This window comes from Patiria miniata, unplaced genomic scaffold, assembly GCF_015706575.1.
Source record: "Patiria miniata isolate m_02_andy unplaced genomic scaffold, ASM1570657v1 HiC_scaffold_7, whole genome shotgun sequence".
NCBI lineage: Eukaryota > Metazoa > Echinodermata > Asteroidea > Valvatida > Asterinidae > Patiria > Patiria miniata.
In genome coordinates, this window is record NW_024037074.1 from 2,557,031 (window position 1) to 2,577,763 (window position 20,733).

The window sequence follows — 20,733 nt, forward strand, 5'->3', positions numbered from 1 at the left end:
CTGAGCACTCGTACAATGAAATACTTTCGTTGTGATCATTGGGTAAAAAACTGAAACTTCAAATAGGAGACTAAAATATTTTGGGGACACACAATGTTTTGTTACAAATGAACTTAAAGAATAATTGTCAATTACTAACAAATCTAAAGTGACCGTTGATAAGAACTGTATTCATGCAAGCCTGACTAAATCTAGAACCATCGGGTCAAGGGCGGATCCGGGGGGGGGGGGGGCAAAGGGGGCCATGGCTCCCCCCCCCAAAAAAAAACCCCGAAACCAATTTTTTTTATGTGACATCGCAATAAAGGCAGGCAATGAGTACACCACCATCTTTTCCTCAAAAAAACATTGGTTAAAGTGGTCAGAAATTGCCTCAGATCGCACCACAGAGCATCTATAGAATCAAACATTTTTTCGGGGCCCTTAAGCGGGCCCCGAACCCCACGCCGTAATTTTTTGACCCACTTTTTGTAGGGTCCAAATTTGTTTTTGCCCCCCCCCCAAAAAAATTGTGTTCTGGATCCGCCCTTGCATCGGGTGTAGGTAGGTAAGTATTTGCGTCGTTATCGTGTTCGTTCTCACGCAAGTACGCACGCGATGTGAAAACGAACGTGATCGAGGAGATGAAAGAAGTTAGTAAAACACGTTTTTACCAATATCCAATTGATTTATCATCATTTTTTCATGTGGAATGCCAATATAAAATGCCAACATCAACGTTTCTTGGGTGATTACGGTTAGACATTTTTCTGTCAAAAATCATAGCAAGAGAAAGGGCAATCCAGTGAAAAATGCCCATAGAAAGGTAGCGGAGGGGTCAAGAAGCTCAAAGACAAAATGTCGTATATATACTTTGAGACTCTATTCCGGGCAAAACCAGGGAAATAATTATGTCCGGTGGGGGGATCGAGTGACATAATCCTGGCGTACAGAATCTCCTTCCACACGGGCACTCAATGAGTTTTTACTGCTGAAAAAATCGTAAGTGCCTTCCCCCAAATGCCGAGCACAAGGTGCCAAGGACGGGGAGGCCCCGAGTGGAGTGGGGGGGGGGGGGGGCGTCCAATGGCACCGTATTCTTTTTAACCCACAGACACTTTTATACACTTAAGGTTTTTTTTTATTGCTTGAACCGATGTATTAGGAATACCCGAGTTCACTTGAATTTGTCTTCTCTAAATGTGGTCCTTTTCTCGGGCGGGGGGGGGGGGGGAGGGTGGGGAGGGGGGGGGAGGGGGGGGGGGGGTAATGTGTGCCTCCCCTGGCTGGCCGGCCCATGCAGTCCTGCAAGAAAAGTAGAAAACTTATAAGCGATAGTGCAGTAACAGAACTAACAGCGGTTGATAGTGGGTGATGGTAAATGAAGCGAACTCTCAAAGAAATTGTGACTTATAGGTTTTTGCCTCAAGCACGGATCCTAGCCTATAGCGCCTACAAGTACCCGTCGTTGAAGCACACGAAAGACTCGTTGCAAGTCTACTAAACCAGCAGCCGAACAAGTGCCGTTTACTTTCACTATGCAGGGCATCATTGTACTCCGTGTGTACGGATACGTGTCCTTTTGATCACATATGCGCATGATGAATTCGCCAGCCAGGTTACAGGTGCGTTACTATAGCCACAAAGAGTGACGTCAGCAATGGGAGTTCAATACATCCTTTATGCAAATATTCATTCGGCCGAAGCGCCATTGTGACGGTAAGAAGAGTCCGGCGTTGCTGCGCCATTTGCGTGTCCGTGTCCGCACCTGGAGTTACAGTTCACAGGCAGACGACAAACATCTACTGAGATACGGTGCGTTTACTGCTCAGGTAAGCTCAGCGGCATTTTCTTATCTTGGTGAAAATTGATGAGGCTCAGTAAGGGGCGGGGGCTTTGGAGAAGCGTTGGGAGCCACTTTGCGATACATTTTTGTAGTGTAGGCCCCTACATCATTTACACACCGATATGACTGATATCTGTTGCATTTTGCAAAGTTGCCAGCGCATTTAATCCCTTCGGGAAAGATTCCCATATCTGGCCAATGGCCATCAATAATTTTCCCCTTCAATGACCTATCAGCCATCAGAAAGTGATATTAATATGTCATAAAAAGTCGAAATTAGCAGCCACAAAGGAAAGATTTCCATATACGAAGTTCACTAATTTTCATCTGACTAACGAGCCCCCAGATAGCAATTTCATGTCATCAAAGTCAATTTGAGCAGTGAGAAAATACAAGCATTTTCTTAGAAAACACTTAGAATTTTTCAGTCCAATCTCATAGGGTTTGTACACAGGTACATCTGGTCCGCCAGATATAGGAATCTTTCCTCACTTCGGCCAGAGCCGCAGTGGCAGCCATCATGGCCCCTAATACTCGACTCGACTGTTTGGTTAAAATGCAGGAGTAAAATTACAAAAAGACACGAGACTGAAGCTGCATATTCTATGTTGGTGTTGCAAACACTTCGATCGGGTCAGTGACACGGGCGTCTGGTATACATTTTTCCCTATATAGCAAAGGCCTCCGACAATGATTATGCACAATGATAAAAGAGTGAATCTGCACACAAACCAGGAATAATAATGAAGTTAACTTGTAATTAGCTCAATTAATTAACACGATGTTAAAGTATTTCCCATCCATAAGTTATTCTTGACGACTTGAATAGAGGTTAATTCGCTCAAAGCCATACCCCGCCAGTCTGCAGTCCATGTTTACTTTGAAAATCAATAGGCCTATTTTCAGACGTAGTTATCAAATAGTGTAAAGATCAAAACCAAACAGATAACTATTGTATATAATTATAGTATCCTGCCCTACTATAGTGCTGAATTCGATGTAGGCTAATTGCCAGTCGTTTACTGATAAGATTCACTATCTCACTGCAGACGCAAATTCTCTCAAATATATTGGTCCACATCACATGCTCCACACCTAGATCCTTCTCAAATAACAAATTAACGAATTTCGAACAAAACCATCGTTGTTTTCGCTATTTGTCCAAGGATCTGAATTAAGCTGAAGTTTCAACGTTGTACATGACCATGCATGATACAGAAAGAGCAATTACATTGTATTGGATAAAGCAAAATTAGTTTGTTTCTTACTGCTGCAACTCAATGTTTTCATGGGAACTGACCACAAACAAGTAAGGATATCCCCACAAAACGGAATTTGTTCACCATGCCAGATTCACCTTGACTCTTTCCCCTTGACTTCGTTATAATGTCAACTTTTCGATTTGGCCACACATAAGCTTGAATATAAATCACTAAATACCATATAGTTTCAAAAAAGAATGCAAATACGTGAACATTCAAGGGAGTGCATGTTCGCCGACAATTAAACATTTTTGTTATACACTCACAGTGGCGTACAGTGGCGTGTCATGGCTAGGCTGAGCGTTTAAGAGCACCACGGACTCAAGCTCTGCTGGTGTTTCTGATCAGCAGAGTGTGGGTTTGAGTCCCGGTCTCTACATTTGTGTCCTTAAGCAAGACACTTAACCATTATTGCTTCGTCCTTCGGATGGGACGTAAAGCCGTTGGTCCCGTGTGCAATCCATGTTAAAGAACCCAAACGCTAATCGCTAAGAGAAAGGGTCTCTTCGGTGAGCGCAAATTTGTATCCTTGTGGAGACATTTCCACAATAGGGAACAAAAGATTGTATAGGTCTCCACAGGGCAATTTCTATAGATGAATAGGTCTCCACAAGGTTTTCACGAAATAGATATATGGATGTTACTCAAAAACTAGGAATTTCCAAGGTGGGAAATGGAAGAGTTTTAGAACAGGGATATTAAGTCCGAATTTCAGCCAAGGAAATTAATGCTGGTTAAAATAAGAGCATTTTGAAACTACACTTTCAAACTCGAAAACCTTACTACACGAGAGCAAAGAAATGTCTCCACAAGGATACAAATTCGAGAATGTGTGTTTCTGGCAGTGCGTTTATCTTCAACCATGATGAAGGCAGCACTTGTAAGGAAGGAAGGAAGGAAGGAATGCGGCGTATATATGTAATTCCAGCGTTATGTAATGTCCATTGACAGAGCCTTTAGGATCACAGTGAATAAACCTGATAATGTATTAATGTTATACATCCGTCATCTAATGGTTAAGGAGATTACAGGCTAGGAGGGTTGGGTCATTTCTCTGAATTTTAAAACTCTATCACAAGTTCGTGTATATCTATAATTGCTCTTCACGTCAAGCTTAAATATTTAATTTTGTTTAAAAAAAACCCCTCAAAACTAATAGTAAACACTAGACCTTTAATGCGCAGTTTATTACCAAACGGGAGTTTCAGTATCGGAGTGCGATAAAAGATGAGGAATTTGTAACGCCATGTAAAAGATCAACAAACCCGACGGAGCTTTAGAAAAAAACAGTTTGGTCATAAACCTATGGCATTTTTTTGAGATTGATGTTAAGAGGTTACAACAACACACGGATGGTTTACACGGTGCCATAGTCTGGTTGCAGTCTCACTTCCTTATACCTTGTGCAGACAAAACGTCGCTATAAGTTGAATTTGACTCACAGAAAAGAATACAATTCTTGAAGTTGGAGCTTAAAAACATTCTAAGGAAATGGCAAAACGGAATTGTTAACTCATTTCTGAAAAAGAAAACAATGCCTGTTTGACGTCATTTTCTCAAATTGTGGAAATCCAATAACAATATGTTTGGAAGTTGTGGAATTTTCCATTGCGCGTACATGTATGGTCTGTAGGCCTATGATTCACCATCAAGCGCGTAGCCGCGTACTCTGGCCTTGCTGTTTTGACTAGACTTAATTCAAGTCGCTGATTTGAGTTCGCTAAAGCAACACAGTTTACGAGTTCAATAATCGTACGCCTTTCCAGATTTGTTTTTCATTCGACATTTGACATTTGAATGATTTGTAATTTTGTAAGTGGTTGATCAAAGCCAGCCGGAATCTTTTTTCCCCACAGATATGAAAAAAAAAATGAAAGCTTCATCACTTGTTGATAATTATTTTCTGATTTGTCTGTGACGATCTTACGATTCACTCAGATAAGAGCCGTATAATAATTTACCATTTTTTCGGTCTATTGGATTTTAAATGGTTTATTAAGACTTGGTTGGCAAATACCTTTTGACATCAGATGATGAAATCATCAAAAGTACAAATCGTTGTAACCATAATATTTTTAACAAAAAAAAAAGGAGTGAGTGCATTATACAGGGTAGTGCAAAAAGAAGAAAACCCACTTTTAATAATGTAGTGAAGTACATGACTTTGTATAGCTCTTCAACCAAGGGCGGATCGGGGGGGGGGGGCAACGGGGGCCGTGCCCCCCCTCCCCCCAAGAAAAAGCCCGAACCCATTTTTTTTTTAAAGTGACGTCACAATAAAGGCAGGCACAGCGTACACCACCATCTTTTCCTCAAAAGGATATGGTTAAAGTGGTCAGAAATTGCCTCATATCGCACCACAGAGCATGTAGAATCCAAGCGGGATTAAGCGGGCCCCGAACCCCACGCCGTAATTTTTGGGACCCACTTTTTTGGGGAACAACATTTTTTGGGCCCCCCCCCCAAAAAAAATGGTGTTCTGGATCCGCCCTTGGATGGTACATAATTTATTTATACACTACGTCTGCATCAGGGATCGATTCCTAGCTGGTATCCATACCGAAATCAGAGTGTTTGTGTTGGCTTGTAGAATCGATTTACATGTCTGTAGTGTTGTACTCAAAGCTGAATCCACTAATACTCTCTTTCGGAAATATCAGATCCTTTGTCAATCCGGCATCAGTATGGTATTGTTCGTGGAAAAACAACACGGATACGCTTTTTTGTCTAAAACTCTTTTTTGACACGATCGTATTTTGCTTCCAACAACCTTTGGAAAAAAATAACGAGGATTTGATGGAATTTACTCTCCCAAGGAACGTGTAGTTCACTATTCGGGTGACATTGGCCGTGCGATCAACCGCTTACGGCGAGATGGCTTTCATAATGGAGAATTTCTGTTCATCAAAAATTGATACATGCATGTAGACTAGTATAGGGCACGATTTGTGATCAGATTTCCTTGTAAATAAATACATTTTTATAAGATGTTTCTCTTTGGCATATCACGAGAATCTGTAAAATTGCACAACTACACATTTACTGTCGACCTTGCATGTGTTAAACCATGGAGGAATAAAAACAACATGGTTAAACGTAATGATAAAATATGCGGTGGGCAGAATTTTAATACATTAAAATAACATTATGCACGCTTGGGTGCTCGCAATATAAAACACAACCATTAAACAAATTAACATTCTGAAAATGCAAATCAAAGTTTCCACTTGTTGTATAGAAATTACTCATTACGAAAATAGTGATTATAGAACTTATAGATAAAACCATTCTATTTTTAAAATCTCTTTCGATTTGAATGTATTTGTCTGAAACGAGTAAAGAATTCCAAATTACTGTTAATGTTCAGAACACGGAAGTCGATCCTCGTCTGCTATCCGCTGAGCATGCAACATCTGGCCTCGTGTTAATTATTTTGTTAATTATTTTGTTATGAGAGCTATATATGTATATTATATCGATGCCCGGTGTTTCGTAAGTCAACTCTTTTCTTTCGCTAGCCCCGGACCCACTCACGATTATTGACAGAATAGATTATGCGCGAAGCTGCGTTAACGACCGGCACTAAGGTTACGCAACAAATGTTTTCAAACTCAAATTTGAAGATAAGCATTGTATGCTCGATGGGGGTCCTTTGGGTATATGTACATGTTGTAAAAGCACTGGGTGTTGGCTGCATTGTACTGTGACCATGAGCTAGCATTGCGTCAACTATTTCCGATTTGTTTTGACCTCGGCCGTGTTTCGCTGGTATCGTTGTGGAACAATAACTTCACGTAGGCCTAACGTGAGTATATATCCTCATTTATTAATATTCCAAATAATAACAATGCTTGACAAAACATTCATGACTATCTGACCATAGTATGAGAAGAATATCAATGCAGCTATTTTATCATCTCCTGCATGTAGGCTATTGAATATCTACATATCTAATTTCCAGATTCGTTTGCACACGTTTGCGTATCAAAATGTCAACATGAAATTTCACGAAAAAATAGACATCTGAAAAGGGCAGCACTTTTTGATTAGCGTATAAAGAGGGTGAGTATGCTTCTAAAGCAAAAATTAACTACAAACTAAGCCTAAAAATTTGACAAAGTTCGACATGTTTTTTGTACATGGTGGATGTGTGGCCTTTATTTACGGAGGTAGTCCAGTAAATTGGCCACATTTATGGGGCTAACCTTCTTGGTACGTAGACAGTTTTTAGGCCCTCTAAAGCCCCTGTCACACTTGTCCGAATCTATAATTCCGTTCATAAACCGATCTGAAATATTATTAATTCGGACACGTTCGGAGAGAAATGTCAAAAAACCAGCCAGAAATGAAAATACACCGATCATAATCCGGTCTTATTCCGGATCTAATAAGTTGCTATTCCGATTGCAATCCGTCTATATTCAGAACCTCTCCGATCATCACCGGACATGCCAAACTTTGAAAAATTCATTGATCTCAAGACCGACCGCTTTCCGAACATTCCGTTTATATTCCGTTCGTCTCCGTTATTTATATGGTATTACATCGTGGTAATGCGGTATATCATCGGATAAAGTGACATCAAAGTCCGTTTTTTGATCGGCATTACAATGTGGGTTCGGAATGAACTCTGAATACATACGGAGGCCTGTTCCGTACTCTTCCGTACCTATTCCGCATTGCAACGAATGGCAACGAATGAGTACAGTGTGTATTCCGTGCATTCCGTGCATTCCGTGCATATTCCGTGTGTATACCAGATACCGTCCGTATTGAGGTTGCCGCGACAATTCGGAGAAATTATTAAACAGGTTCAATAATTTCTCCGAGTTCCTCAGTGCATCACCGAACGTACACGAGTACATTGTATATAGCGTTGGAAAACCGAGGGAAATCCGTTTGAGTTCAGTTCAAACCGATTAAACACCGAATCCACAATGTTTTACTCGGAACATGAACGGAGTGACGATTCGGACAAGTGTGACAGGGGCTTTAGCTGATGTAAATCAAAAGTTCTGAATCGCAGAGGAGTAACGTTCCGCCATGGTTGAACAGTGAAGATCTACACTGTAGACGTGGTAGATGACATTGGAACGTCATTTTTGAATAACTTTATAGACACTGAGCAATATGTTTTTATAGACATCTATAAATAGGTTTATTGTAAAACGTCCATAATGACATCAAATGTTATGCCAAAAATGACATGTGTAGGCCATTATTCTTCACGGAACAGAGCTTCATGGTGGAATAGCCTAAGCCTAAGTAGCCTAAGCCTAAGTGGCCTAAGAGGGTGAGGGGTTCGAATCCAGCTGTTGTCCTACGCTAATTGTGTCCTTGGGCAAGCCACTTCACCCCACTTGCCGTTCTCCACCCATGAGGAGTATAAATGGGCCCCGGCATTAGCTGGGGAGTAACCTGCGATGGACTAGCATCCCATCCAGGGGGATAGACATATTCTCAGTAGTCTCATGCTCGGGCCTCAGGCTGAAACCGGAGATATTGAAACGCCAGCCTGATATGGGCGACATTGGCTTGTGACAGACTCTCATGGACCGTTTAACCGGTAGAACCAGCACTTAAAACTCAGAGATCCCTGTGAGCAAATTACAATGACAAAACTGACAAGCCTACGCGGATAGGACTCGAACTCAAGGCCTCCTTCTAAAAACCTTTTTTTTTTTCTTTTCTTTTTAAATAAACAATAAATAAAAATTCTCTCAGATGGAAAATTCCATTGACAAGGGGACTTGTTATTTTTTCACTTTGTGCGTTGTACCGCATTACCGGATTTGGTTGACGTCATGACACATGTAGCATTGGAAAGTAATCAAACTGACGCGTTTTACCCATGTGAAAATGAATCACTGTGAGGACGTCTATTATAGGAGTATTGATCCAACCCAACCCCCCCCCCCCCCCAAAAAACCCCCAAATACACAAGAAGTCATTGTAAAACCTATTCCCATAAAACATTTCATCAATTTATTTATTGGTTGAATACGTCTGTATAAATAAGGTTAGAGTCAAAGTGCTAACATTTGAACGTTTTAATCTGTAATACGCCCCACCCCAAGCGACCATAAACGCGCCTTAGAAAGACCCTAATGGTTTCATATAAAATTTACATAAACTGAGCCTCTTCCATCTAATATTATGAAGGGATATTTTCAATCAGTCTCACCATGAGTGCGTGTTTGGATACTTAAACTGGGAAAGGAAATTAATTGAATGAAATGTGTTATCCTGCAGTGACTAAAGAGCGCTACCGAGTGGGCGTAATGGAACCTTGATCGAGGCATACATTTTGGTGCTTCTGAAATACGGACGTCGGACTTTAATTTAACAACAAATTACCTGGTCTATGACGTCAACGATAGAGCTCCCAACATTTACTTGCATGAAAATAATTAATGAGGCCTACATGAGCTACTAAAGTGGCTCACGGCGACTAAATTTTAATGTTTATAGTACATTATACATCGCAGGGAAAACCGAGCCCATAAATGCACTCCTTCTACACACAATGCGACGAAGTACACAAGTGCTGCGTGTTGGAAAAAGACGTTAGCGATGCGTTCGTTAGCTTGGCCCCGCAAACGTACCAACCCGAAGTGGAATGACAATGTCACCGAAAATCTGAAAATGAAGTGTCTGTGTTTCGGTAACAGCAAGGGTGGATCGAGAACACAATTTTTTGGGGGGCCAAAAAAAATTTAATCCCCAAAAAGTGGGTCAAAAAAATTACGGCGTGGTTCGAATTTTTTTTTTTTGATTTAGATGCTCTGTGGTGCCATCTGAGGCATTTTTCTGACCACTTTAACCAATGGGTTTTTTGAGGAAAAGATGGTGATGTACTCATTGCCTGCCTTTATTGCGACGTCACATAAAAAAAATGGTTTCGTTTTTTTTTTTTGGGGGGGGGAATAGCCCCTTTGGCCCCCTCCCCCTGGATCTGCCCTTGGGTAACAGCTTTAAAATCCTTGAAAACTTATTGTGATTGGAAGTAATTCCCCCCCCCAGTAATATTCATGAACTTCATATGAATCGTTACGTTCATTGCGTGGGTATAGGCCATTTAAAAAAATGTACGTAACTCAGGAGGACCGTTTGCCAACGTTGTTAACGTTTGCCAACGTTAGTAGCAAACAGTCGGTCCTACCTGTGCAAACGTTGACAAACGTTCTAACGTTGGAAATCGTTTAGCAATACACACAGTGATCTGGATCATAGGACTGAATACGCGCTTCACGATTTCAGAACGCATGCACGAAACATACTTGGATCTACCTGGATTTACCTCTTGAACGCCTTCTCATTCGGACTCGCATTCTTCCTCAACAGATTTGTGTGCAGAGAAGACAAGCTAAATTATGGACGACAAATCAGGACAACCGGGACAGCCGATGCAAGCTTTCGGTCAACCACAGCCGGGGTACCAATCGCAACCGCAGCCAGGCTACGGTCAACCACCACAGGCCTATGGTCAACCTCAGCCGGGCTACGGTCAACCCCAGCCGGGCTACGGTCAACCCCAGCCGGGCTACGGACAGCCGCCTGCCCCACCCGGCTATGCTGGCGGTCAACCCGTGAGTATAACAATGTCCCTTTTTGAAATTGGAAACGAAGTTGTATCAGCTCTGCGCCAACTTCATAATGTTGAAGACTCAGGCACATTGTTGGGTTTGCAACTAGCGGATGGAATGCGTAGCCTATTATTTTGACATTGAAGACCCATTAGTAGTTAGAATCTGCTTAAACTTTGAAGGGTTGCAAGCCTCTACAATTATTCGGGAAGCTTGTTCCATTGACTTACAGTGCGGGGGAAGAAAGACATCTGGTAATATTCTCTGGAGCAAGACGGGATTTTGTAAGCTTGTGAGTTTTCTGTTCGGGTAGGAGCATCTAAATTCGTGGACTCAATTGGCATGTTGGTCGATATCATATCCAACATAACATAGACCTCTCCATAGCGAAGATAACTGAACTTGGACAGTAACAGTTGCAAGTTGTGCTGGGCGTATACCGGTAAGGTCGGCATATCCATAAAACGTCGATGTATTGAACACCTCTGGTTTGTGTGCAAAACTACTTTTTTTTTGTTTTAAACAAATAGTCACCTCATATTGATTGTATCCGAAAGCTTCTCCCAATATAATGTCCTAAACAACGCTGTGCATTATTTGGGCAATTCCATCATTGTGAAAGGGTATATAGTGTTATGTCCGTGATAGAGCCAATTAACCAGGATATCAAATGAAGGATTCATAGAAATGAGCCACAACTCCTAGTCTGTAATCTCCTGGACATTACTAGATGACGGATGCATGTGAGTAGACAAATACTTTTCCTGGTTAATAACTGAGTTATTAAAAGCGCTGTCGCGGACATTACGTAACGCTGGAATAGCCAATTTGTAAACTGACAAGAGAAGGGTCAATTTCAGTTGGTCATGATTGTGTACCAACGATGTCGATTTCCATGAAATCGATTTTAGATCCTAAGTTATTAGACCCTGTTGTTGCTCACAACCGATTTCAGTTCTATTAATGAATGACACACACTCTATCTCCATCAATCAGTTCAATCGGGAAAGAAGGCTTTCTTGGAAAACTTGTAAAGCTTTTAAAGGCTTTTTAAAATGTAGAGCCGGGAGCAAAACATGAGCGGAATGCGCTACTCACTTTGTTTGGACTGTGCTAAGACGCTTAGGGGCCTCGTAGCCGAGCGGTTATAGAGCGCGGAGCTACGGAGTGGAAGGTTGGCGGTTCGAATCCCATTCGGACTAAAAACTCCCTCTGACGACCCAGCAGTGAAAAAAAACGGGTCCCTGATTCGCTCAGGGAAGGTACGACGGCGAGAGGAGAGGAGATGGGCACCGCCACTCGTATGCCGCGCCCAAGACACACTGGACCTCTAACATCCCACTGTCCCCGACGGCCAATAATGGCTACGGGACCTTTACCTTTTACTTAAGACGCTTACATTGTATGTCCTGTGGTCAGCGCAAACAGCTGATACGTTCGTTGCACGGGATCGCCAAATTGGAACACAATGAAAACGTTGCAGCAAATGTATTCAAAATCACTCCGATCCATATGCATTGATTGGAGTGAAAGATTTCTTTAAAATTGCAGTCTCGTTTTTTGTCTCGCATCAAATGCCTTCTTGGACCTCATGTTCGGTTCGAGGAAGACTTTCACATTCATCCTATTTCCCGCGCTTTTGTCTTTTCTCTCCTGCCAGATCATGGGCCAGCCGGGCGTTCCTGGTGCGTTGCCGGGACAACCGGCGCCGACGCAGTGGATGCCCGCCCCTCAAAGTATACCCGGATGTCCTCCCGGCCTGGAGTATCTGACGCAGATCGATCAGCTTCTGGTCCACCAACAGGTCGAGCTCTTTGAAGGTACGGTGTGCTGTAAAAATTTGGACTCTCTGAAATACGGACGCATTAGTCATACTGCGCATGCTCAGTGGCCAAATTTCATAGGGGTGCAAATTTCAGATGACAACAGCACCAATTATGGACAAGTTCGAGAGGGCAGATTATGAAAAGTCTTTGATTTTCGACGTAATTTTGCGCCTGCGCGCGAATGTCACGAGTCAACCGAATACGGTTAAACCTCATTAACAAAACTTTTCGACCCTGGTTCCCTGCACTGCGTTATAATGAACGCGACCACTCGTAACCAGTGATAGGACGATCATGAATTATAGATGAAGTTTACCAGAGTTATCCAACTATGGTTGACTGTAACGCGAGTTCGAGTGACGTTGGTCGACGGTTGCATATTTTTTACCATTATTTTGAATTGATTATTTGTTACTTTTAAAAAACATACATGTACATGTATACCTTGTTGTATTTTTGATCAAATTTTGTTTGAATTGAGACTTGTTACTTTTTTTTTCATTATTATAATGTTTGTTATTATTTGAGATACTGTGTTTGAAAATTTGTATTGTATCATTGAATTGGAAAGAAAGAAAGAATTTAATTGGTTATCTATTTGACAGGTCGTATCATGTGCCTTGCTTTTAGTTTCCTTTGTTCACCATTCATTCATCAGTTAATTGAATTATTGTCTTTATTTTTTTTTTTTTAACTGGTTTTTCTTTTAGTTTTCACCAACTGGGAAACGTCTAACCGATATCAGGTCAAGAACAGTGTGGGACAACAGATCTACTTCGCTCATGAAGGTATGCATTTTTATTATTAAAATCTGTTAGAGCGGGGCTGGCAAATTTTAATAAATAAAGATGTTTCCATACTAAACCACATTTTGGAAAAGTTTTGGACAGTCTTGATGAATGTTGCCAGTCATTAAACTTTAAAAAAAGCATACAATATTGTTTAAAATTTATAGAACGACACAGCTGTTTTTGAATAGCTCAGCATGCAAAAATAATCTTAAAGTAGTTATTTTGCATATTTTTGTTCCAAACAGAATCTGACGTTTGCCAGAGGCAGTGCTGTGGACCACAACGTGGCTTCACCATGCATATTACAGACAACATGCAACAGGTAGGTCAGTGTCTCAAAAGGTCATTATATAGAATCTTCAAAGGCCCCTCGCGTGACGCGTGATGATGAGAGTGCATCACTTCTCCGCTTACGGTCGGCTAGGCCGCATCCGAATTGGCTAAAGCCGGTGTCATATAAAATTCGGACTCCTATGAAATCTGCTCTCCTTGATCTTATATGGTCTACGACCCTCACACGTGACTTGGCACTGTTCTTGGGTGCGTTCGATTAGCTAATTCCCTGTTTATACACAGGGTTAAAAGCACTGCCTTAAAAAAACACTGCATAAACGTGAATAGTGACTATTGCAATAATAATTCAGAGTGAGTCGAGTTCAGCACAGGAAATCACGCAGCCAGTCAAGAGTAAGATCACACACTAAACGAGAACGACCAATGACGAGGAGAATTGGCTTACCTTTGTCAAGTGAATTTGAACAACTCGTTGCTGGGCTAATGGAAACTGCAAGACTTGTTCGTTCGTTCGTTCGTTCGTTCGTTCGTTCGTTCGTTCGTTCGTTCGTTCGTATGGACTAGTGTCTGGGTTAACAGCTTCAGTTCGAGAAGTCTTCTCTTAACAGGATCACCACAGGAAGGTAGCTGTCATGATCCTAAGACTTGTGATTAACTAAAACGCACATTATGCATATCCATTACAGTCTTGTCAATCAGAACATGACTCTTCTGTTAATCACTTCGGCATTTATATATAACATGTATTTATGATTGGTCATTTCAGGAGGTCATCCGAGTGAGCCGTGAGTTCAAGTGCTGTGCCGGTTGCTGCTGGTGTGCCAATGTCGATTGCTGTGGCTTCGAAGTAGCCGTAGAGGCGCCTGTGGGACAGGTCGTGGGATACGTGCGACAAGCGTAAGTCTTATGCTCATATCATTATAAGTCTTATATTCAGCGTAATGACTCTTCTGGTTTCGAGTTTTAGACAGTCTTTTCGCAAAAGAGTCTCGCTTGATTATGCATGCTTTACGTGCGACAAAGTAAGTCGTATGCCTATATCGTAAGCCTTATCTGCCTATATATCGTAAGTATTTTTTCAGTGTCATAAGTCTGTTTAACACTGTCGTAAAGTATGTAGAACCCTTTAATACAGATTAAGTCTCACAGTCACATTGTGTTGAAGACGTATTGAAAGTTTCATTTTGGTATGCTTGTGAGGATTTGGCGCACTAACGGAAGCTTGATTGGCACTTTCAAGAAGTCGATTCACATCCAGCATTCGAGTTTCACGGATTGCTCCTCATTATCAACCCACGTAGCGAATGATGTATAATGGGCCTGGTACGCTATCCACCACGTTCCATTGAAGACATTGCACGATATTGAACAGAATGCTTGAATGAGCTGTCACTTCGAAGACACATTTCTGTTACAGTTCTTTGTTGACATTAATACTGATTTAAAAAAAAAAGTAGAAAGATGTTCTTAATATATGATCTGGACCCATGTGAAAACTGCCTGGACAAATTAACACAGCATTGAATGTATATTAATTTACGTTCTTACTTCTAAAGAATAAAACTAAGGAACTGACGGTTTACAGTGAAATTTACTCTAAATTTAAATTGAAATAATTTAGCAAAGAATCACCTTAACGGAAACTTGAGTGAAAACTCGACCTGTTCGTTTGAATGCATTTCACAATTATTAATCGTCTTGTCTCTAGTTTCAGTTGAACAGAGTAAGTTTAAAAGAGTGAAATGTCTTCTTTTTTTGGAAAAAAAGAACTTTACTGATTGATTTATTATATCGAGTGATTCAAGACGCCTTCACCCCAACTTTTGGTAGAGTGCTTTTTAAATTTCGTTATTTGTTCCCCCCCCCCATTTTTAGTCAGAGTGGTTGGTCGCCCCATTATGACATCCTGAACGCCAACAGGGAGCCCGTGCTGAAGATCCGTGGACCGTGCTGCGTCTGCCAGGGCGCCTGCTGCACGTGGGACCAAAATTTCAATGTAAGAGCCTCTCTGATTGGTGGATTGTAGGTAGTGATCTGCTCTCATTGGTTGGTTTTAAGCATGGGTGACTTGGATATTCTGTGATTATTTTCATTGGTGCATTATTTTACCTAATAGTATGTAACAAAAGTTATGAATGGTTACAATTGACCTATCGCGGTAGAATCGCGTCAACGCAGCTTGTGAAATAATGTCCAATTACATGATGTACAAATGGACGCGGAACCCGCAAAATCCGAGACAAACGAAAGTTAGTGTCCAAAAACTCCATGGGGTTGTCCAAAGCCCGGTTCATGCTCTTCACGAAAGCGAAAGCGAACGCGAATTTGTGACGTCATGGCAAGTATTCGCGCTGCGAATTCGTAAAAGTTGAACATATTTCAACTCGGGCGAATTTCGCAGCGAATGTTTCATGACGTCAAATTTGCTTCGCATTCGCTTTCGCATGAAGTATGAACCGGGCTCAAGGGGCGTGGCTAAGTCGCAAACGGCGATAAAGGTCAATTACCTTAATGTCTTAAAATTCTATGATAAGAGCCATTTATAATTACCGAAAATGGTACAGTCGGAGACATTACCATAGACTTGTGCACAAACAATAATTTTTCAATTTTTGTGAATACTCCCTCCCCTCATATCAAACAACTAAAAGTACTAGAATGTGTCTCCCTATTAGGTACAATTTTCTTAATGTCAAGAACCGACGTTTTGAATGGATGACTTTTAATTGTAAATATTTTTTTTACCTCTTAGGTCATGAGTACTGATTTGGCTAACGAAGTCGGCAAAGTCAGCAAGCAATGGAGCGGATTCGTCAAGGAAATCTACACCAACGCCGACAACTTTGGCGTTTCCTGTAAGTTCACGAAGTATTACCAAAAAAACACACGGACAGCGTATTACATGTAGTTTGAAGGGCAACATTTTCCGCCTGTACCTTTCAAATAGAAAAAAATCGCGAAAAAAAAGGTTTTTAAAAAGGAACAAAAGAAGATTCCAGTCAATGTTTAATATCCTATATGTATGTGAAGAGAAAATACAAGCTTGGTAGGAACGGGAATAGACGAACCCTATATGGGCGGTAGATGTCGAAAGAGAAGCCAAAATATAACTGGACAATGAATGGCGCCATCATGTGTTAGAAGTTGTGTGATTTTATCAAATGCTAACTTTAGGGATATATGCCCGAATCAACTGGCTGCGGCAGGGAGTAACACACGTCTACGGGAATTGGCTGTAGCCACAAGCCAATGACTTCCACAGGCGCACGTGCCGCAGCCACAACTTTCGGACACGGCCTTAAGAACCTTCTTTCTCAAAATGTTCTATAAACGCAAATTTATTATTTTATTTAAAAATAATATTCGTGATTGTAATTTTCAGTTCCTACTGATCTTGACGTCAAGGTAAAGGCCACACTACTTGGGGCCGTCTTCTTAATTGTAAGTATAAGCATTTATCTGTCATTATTTTAAATTGACAAACGAAATGTACTTTTCTATCTTTCTGCTTAAATGGCTTAAATTTGGAAATGGTCTGCCATTGAGGTTTTGATATACATATACATGTAAAAAACACAAGGTATAATACAGTTGACTCTCGTAAGTACAAACTCAATCAGACCTAGCCAAAATGTTTGTTATAACCAGAATTTGTATTAACAGTGTTCGTACTAACGATAGTCGATTGTATAGGGGTACTATTATCATGATCAGAGGGTCAGGGGTTGGAATCCACCTGCTGGGCAATATATATGTTATGTCCTTGGGCATGACACTTAACCCCAATTGCCTCTCTCCATCCTGGAGTATACCTGCAAAGGGTATACCAGCATTAGCAGGAGAGTAACTTGCGATGGACTGTTCGCTATGGAGTGTCATGACCTAGCGGTTAAGAGCACCACACCGGACTCATGCTCAGTTGTTTCAGAGGCAGCAGAATGTGGCTTCGGGCCTGGGTTGTGCCCTTAAGCAAGGCACTTAACCATTATTGCTTTGTCCTTCGGATGGGACGTAAAGCCATAGGTCCCGTGTGTTGTGTGATGCACGTTAAAAAACCCAGTAACACTTATCGCTATTGAAGAGAAGGGGTTTGCCCCGGTGTTTCTGGCCTCCTGTTAAAACTCCCCTGCGGAGTATTTAGAAGAACTAACCAAGTACCTAATGGAAACCAGTTTGAAACTGTTTGGGCATGCCATAGGTAAACAAGTGTAATACCCGCCGTAAAGCAATGTGGGGTAGAATTCTGTCTCATTTGTTCCATGCCAGGGAAACCAGAAATAAACACCGGCCTTATAAATTGCCTCGAAACAAACATTAAATTACCGTGACATCTGTCTGGAACCTTAGTACGGATAAGAGTCAGATTAATGATACTGCTCGAGCTTTAAGTGGGGAGAGTTACGATGCAAGAAATCATTGTTTGTCCCTCTACACTCTCACTTTGCAGGACTTCATGTTCTTTGAGCAGCCGAAGAACAACAACAACCACTAATCGTGACCCGTTTGGACGGCTGGAAAGGAGGTCACAAGTCTGCCTACGTCACATGCGTCACTGCTGATTGAGCTATCATTAGAAAAATATATATACATAACGTATTCATTTTTGTTCAACTTGCGGGATTTCGTGATAAAAAAAAAGTATGACCTGATCTGACAAATCGAGTTTTATTAAACCTAATGTTAAGTAATCTAATGTAAGACAATGAGTATCAGTAACTGCCAGACACAGCTTTATCGATGTCTGCTTTTGGGTTTTTTTATTTCAAGAAATGACATCAATGACAATTGATCATGCGGAATACATGTACATTTTTTAAAAGGTGTTTTATTTCAGTACTTACGTCATAAGGGTAAGATCTCTCAATCAATAATATGTATATAGAGGGTGATAGCAAAAACATGTATGACGCCACAAAATTAATGGTTGGTGAAAAAAAGTATGAGAGATCACTGTTTAAATAATTAAAAGCTAGTATGTTCGTCTTTGATAAGAGGAGCTGTGTGTGCCTATTAAAATGCATTCCAAAATGAAAATTATTCGGATTCATCAGGGTAATACTCCTCTTGTCGGCATTCTATGTCGGTCATCTTCCCATGTTTTGCTGATAAGGGCTCATATTTCGAAGTTTTTATTATTTTAGTTAATCAACACATCTTGGCATGTGCTACCCTTTTGTATTATTTTTATAGACAATAGTGACTGTGTGTCATTTCTCCAGTTTTATACGCGTGTTTTTCAATTTAATAATTACCAAGATATGTATTGCACTTCGGTACCTGTTATTAACCAAATCGTTCGCCATACATTTTGTCGACATTTGACATATTACAACAACAAAAAAAGTATCAATGATAAAGAATTAACCAACACTGTATTAAAATGCCTTATGAATCAGCGTCGTATTGTTGATTCATCGTCGAAAAAATGGAACAATCATACGGAATTGAACCATTATGTATACATTCTGTATACCATAAGAAATACAATCGGTGTGTCATTTTTCATTAGTGTATACAACTGGGTGTGGTTACTCTCATCATGGGCGTCGCAAGGATTTTTTTCTAGAGGAGGGAAAAGCCAATGCCCCCCCCCCCCCAAAAAAATCCCTATACTTCCCAGCCTTTTCCCGATAGATCTTTTTCGAGGGTGGGCGGCACGGACATTTGCCCCCCCCCCCAACCCATTAAATTAACAACAATATGATTTCGCAAATCTTTTCCTTTTCCCCCTTTTTTTCTTGTCGGGGGGAGGGGGGGGGGGCAAGCCCCTCCCCCGTCGCGACGCCCATGTCTCTCATAAGTCATTTAAGATTCAAGGAGTACTCGTTATACAGTATTTATACATGTTTTTCTTCTTCCAGTTTTCTCTTTTTAACCCACGTGATTTTAATTCAGTTACGACTCTTGTCAGTTTCACAACGCTTTGTTTTTGATTGAAGAACTTTTAATGAAAAGGAACTAATTGGTATCAAGTGTATTGAAATTGCTTGTAGGAGAGGATTATGGATGATGATTTAAATGAGTTCAATTATAGCAGCTTTTTCGGCAGTTTTGATATTTTTTGTTTTGGGGTCAGTAGCCGTTTCTAAACCAAATGTTAACCACGTTCTTACTTAGAGTCAATACTATATTTTAATCAAAGATGTGTACTTTTTTATTCAACATTTTGTAAAAAGGTAGAAGCTAGGATAAGTAAACATGACATCTGTGTTAGTATGAATCTGTAATTTTATTGTAGGACTTTGAAAATGTACGATTTGATAAGAACTTTCTAAACGCTTCTGTTAACAAATTTGTTTGTACTTTTTTTCAAACAGGACTTGGTGTGTGTATATACAATTCTTTGCAGCTCAAAAGTGTGTTGATTTGCGTTTGAAAACAAAAATTGTCTAATTCTGTTGTAGTCGGGTCACATTTCAATAAAACGTTCTTGTACACTGTATAGCACATTGTATATTGATTGTTTTATCTTTTTTTTCATCACAATTTTGGTACAGTTTGGGATTGTGCCATACAAGCATGGAATTTGGCACACAGAGTATGAGAAAGGTGTTTGGCCATAGGGTCACCGCAGATTTGTCCTTTGAAAAAAAATATGGATAGAGTAACAAGCAGTTTTCAAAATTTTCAAAATGGCTGCCATTGATTGGTATTTTACCTATATATTTTTTTCAAAGGACAAATCTGCAATAGCCCTGCAGTAGGCTATATTCAAATCTTTTCTTCATGACCTACTCTTTCTGTGTGTCAAAGGGCATGTTTACCTCATCAAAGACACAATAAGCCTCTGTACTGATGACGTCACCGTGGCCCCCACTGGAACCATAGGAAAGTGCACATGTACACAAAAAAGTGTGACGTCATCAGTACAGAGGCTTATTCCCCCAAATATTTCCCCTATCTGTCCCACTAACTTTTTTGAGGCAAAGAATCAAAACAAAAAGAAAAACCAGCTGCAAATTCCATGCGCCCGAGAATATGCGCCTGGGAGCTTTCCGTTCCAAAACGGAACTCCGCATGCACGCTCTTTGTGACTCTTTAAAATTAGTTTGCATAAAAACTGTGTTATAAACAACATAAGCTGAGAATGGTTGCTTTCAAATTCAGGGGATGTTGGTACAAAATAACAAACGAGTTGACATAATGTTT

The 20,733-nt window shown here is 40.7% G+C and overlaps 1 protein-coding gene across 3 annotated transcripts; it reads left to right on the forward strand.

Annotated features, from left to right (window-relative positions):
- Positions 1 to 1,655: 1,655 nt before the first annotated feature.
- LOC119744604 (phospholipid scramblase 2-like) lies at positions 1,656 to 20,031 on the forward strand. Of its 3 annotated transcripts, none has more exons than XM_038220629.1 (10): positions 1,656 to 1,811; positions 10,432 to 10,676; positions 12,334 to 12,493; positions 13,210 to 13,287; positions 13,536 to 13,612; positions 14,351 to 14,481; positions 15,460 to 15,580; positions 16,337 to 16,439; positions 16,967 to 17,025; positions 18,032 to 20,031. In XM_038220629.1, exons 2-10 carry the CDS (start codon positions 10,461 to 10,463, stop codon positions 18,074 to 18,076), a joined length of 990 nt encoding a protein of 329 aa, XP_038076557.1. In that variant the 5' UTR covers positions 1,656 to 1,811; positions 10,432 to 10,460; the 3' UTR covers positions 18,077 to 20,031. The 3 variants fall into 3 exon arrangements, with proteins under 3 accessions (XP_038076557.1, XP_038076559.1, XP_038076560.1); XM_038220631.1 differs by lacking the exon at positions 1,656 to 1,811 and adding an exon at positions 6,751 to 6,892; XM_038220632.1 differs by lacking the exons at positions 1,656 to 1,811; positions 10,432 to 10,676 and adding an exon at positions 11,918 to 11,935.
- The last annotated feature ends 702 nt before the right edge of the window (positions 20,032 to 20,733 follow it).

Bases quoted from the DNA above. Each gene is read 5' to 3' on its own strand.
- LOC119744604 (XM_038220629.1), top strand. From the start codon at position 10,461: ATGGACGACAAATCAGGACAACCGGGACAGCCGATGCAAGCTTTCGGT. The intron at 10,677-12,333 runs GTGAGTATAACA...CTCTCCTGCCAG, and splicing joins GCTATGCTGGCGGTCAACCC to ATCATGGGCCAGCCGGGCGT. The intron at 15,581-16,336 runs GTAAGAGCCTCT...TTTACCTCTTAG, and splicing joins CGTGGGACCAAAATTTCAAT to GTCATGAGTACTGATTTGGC.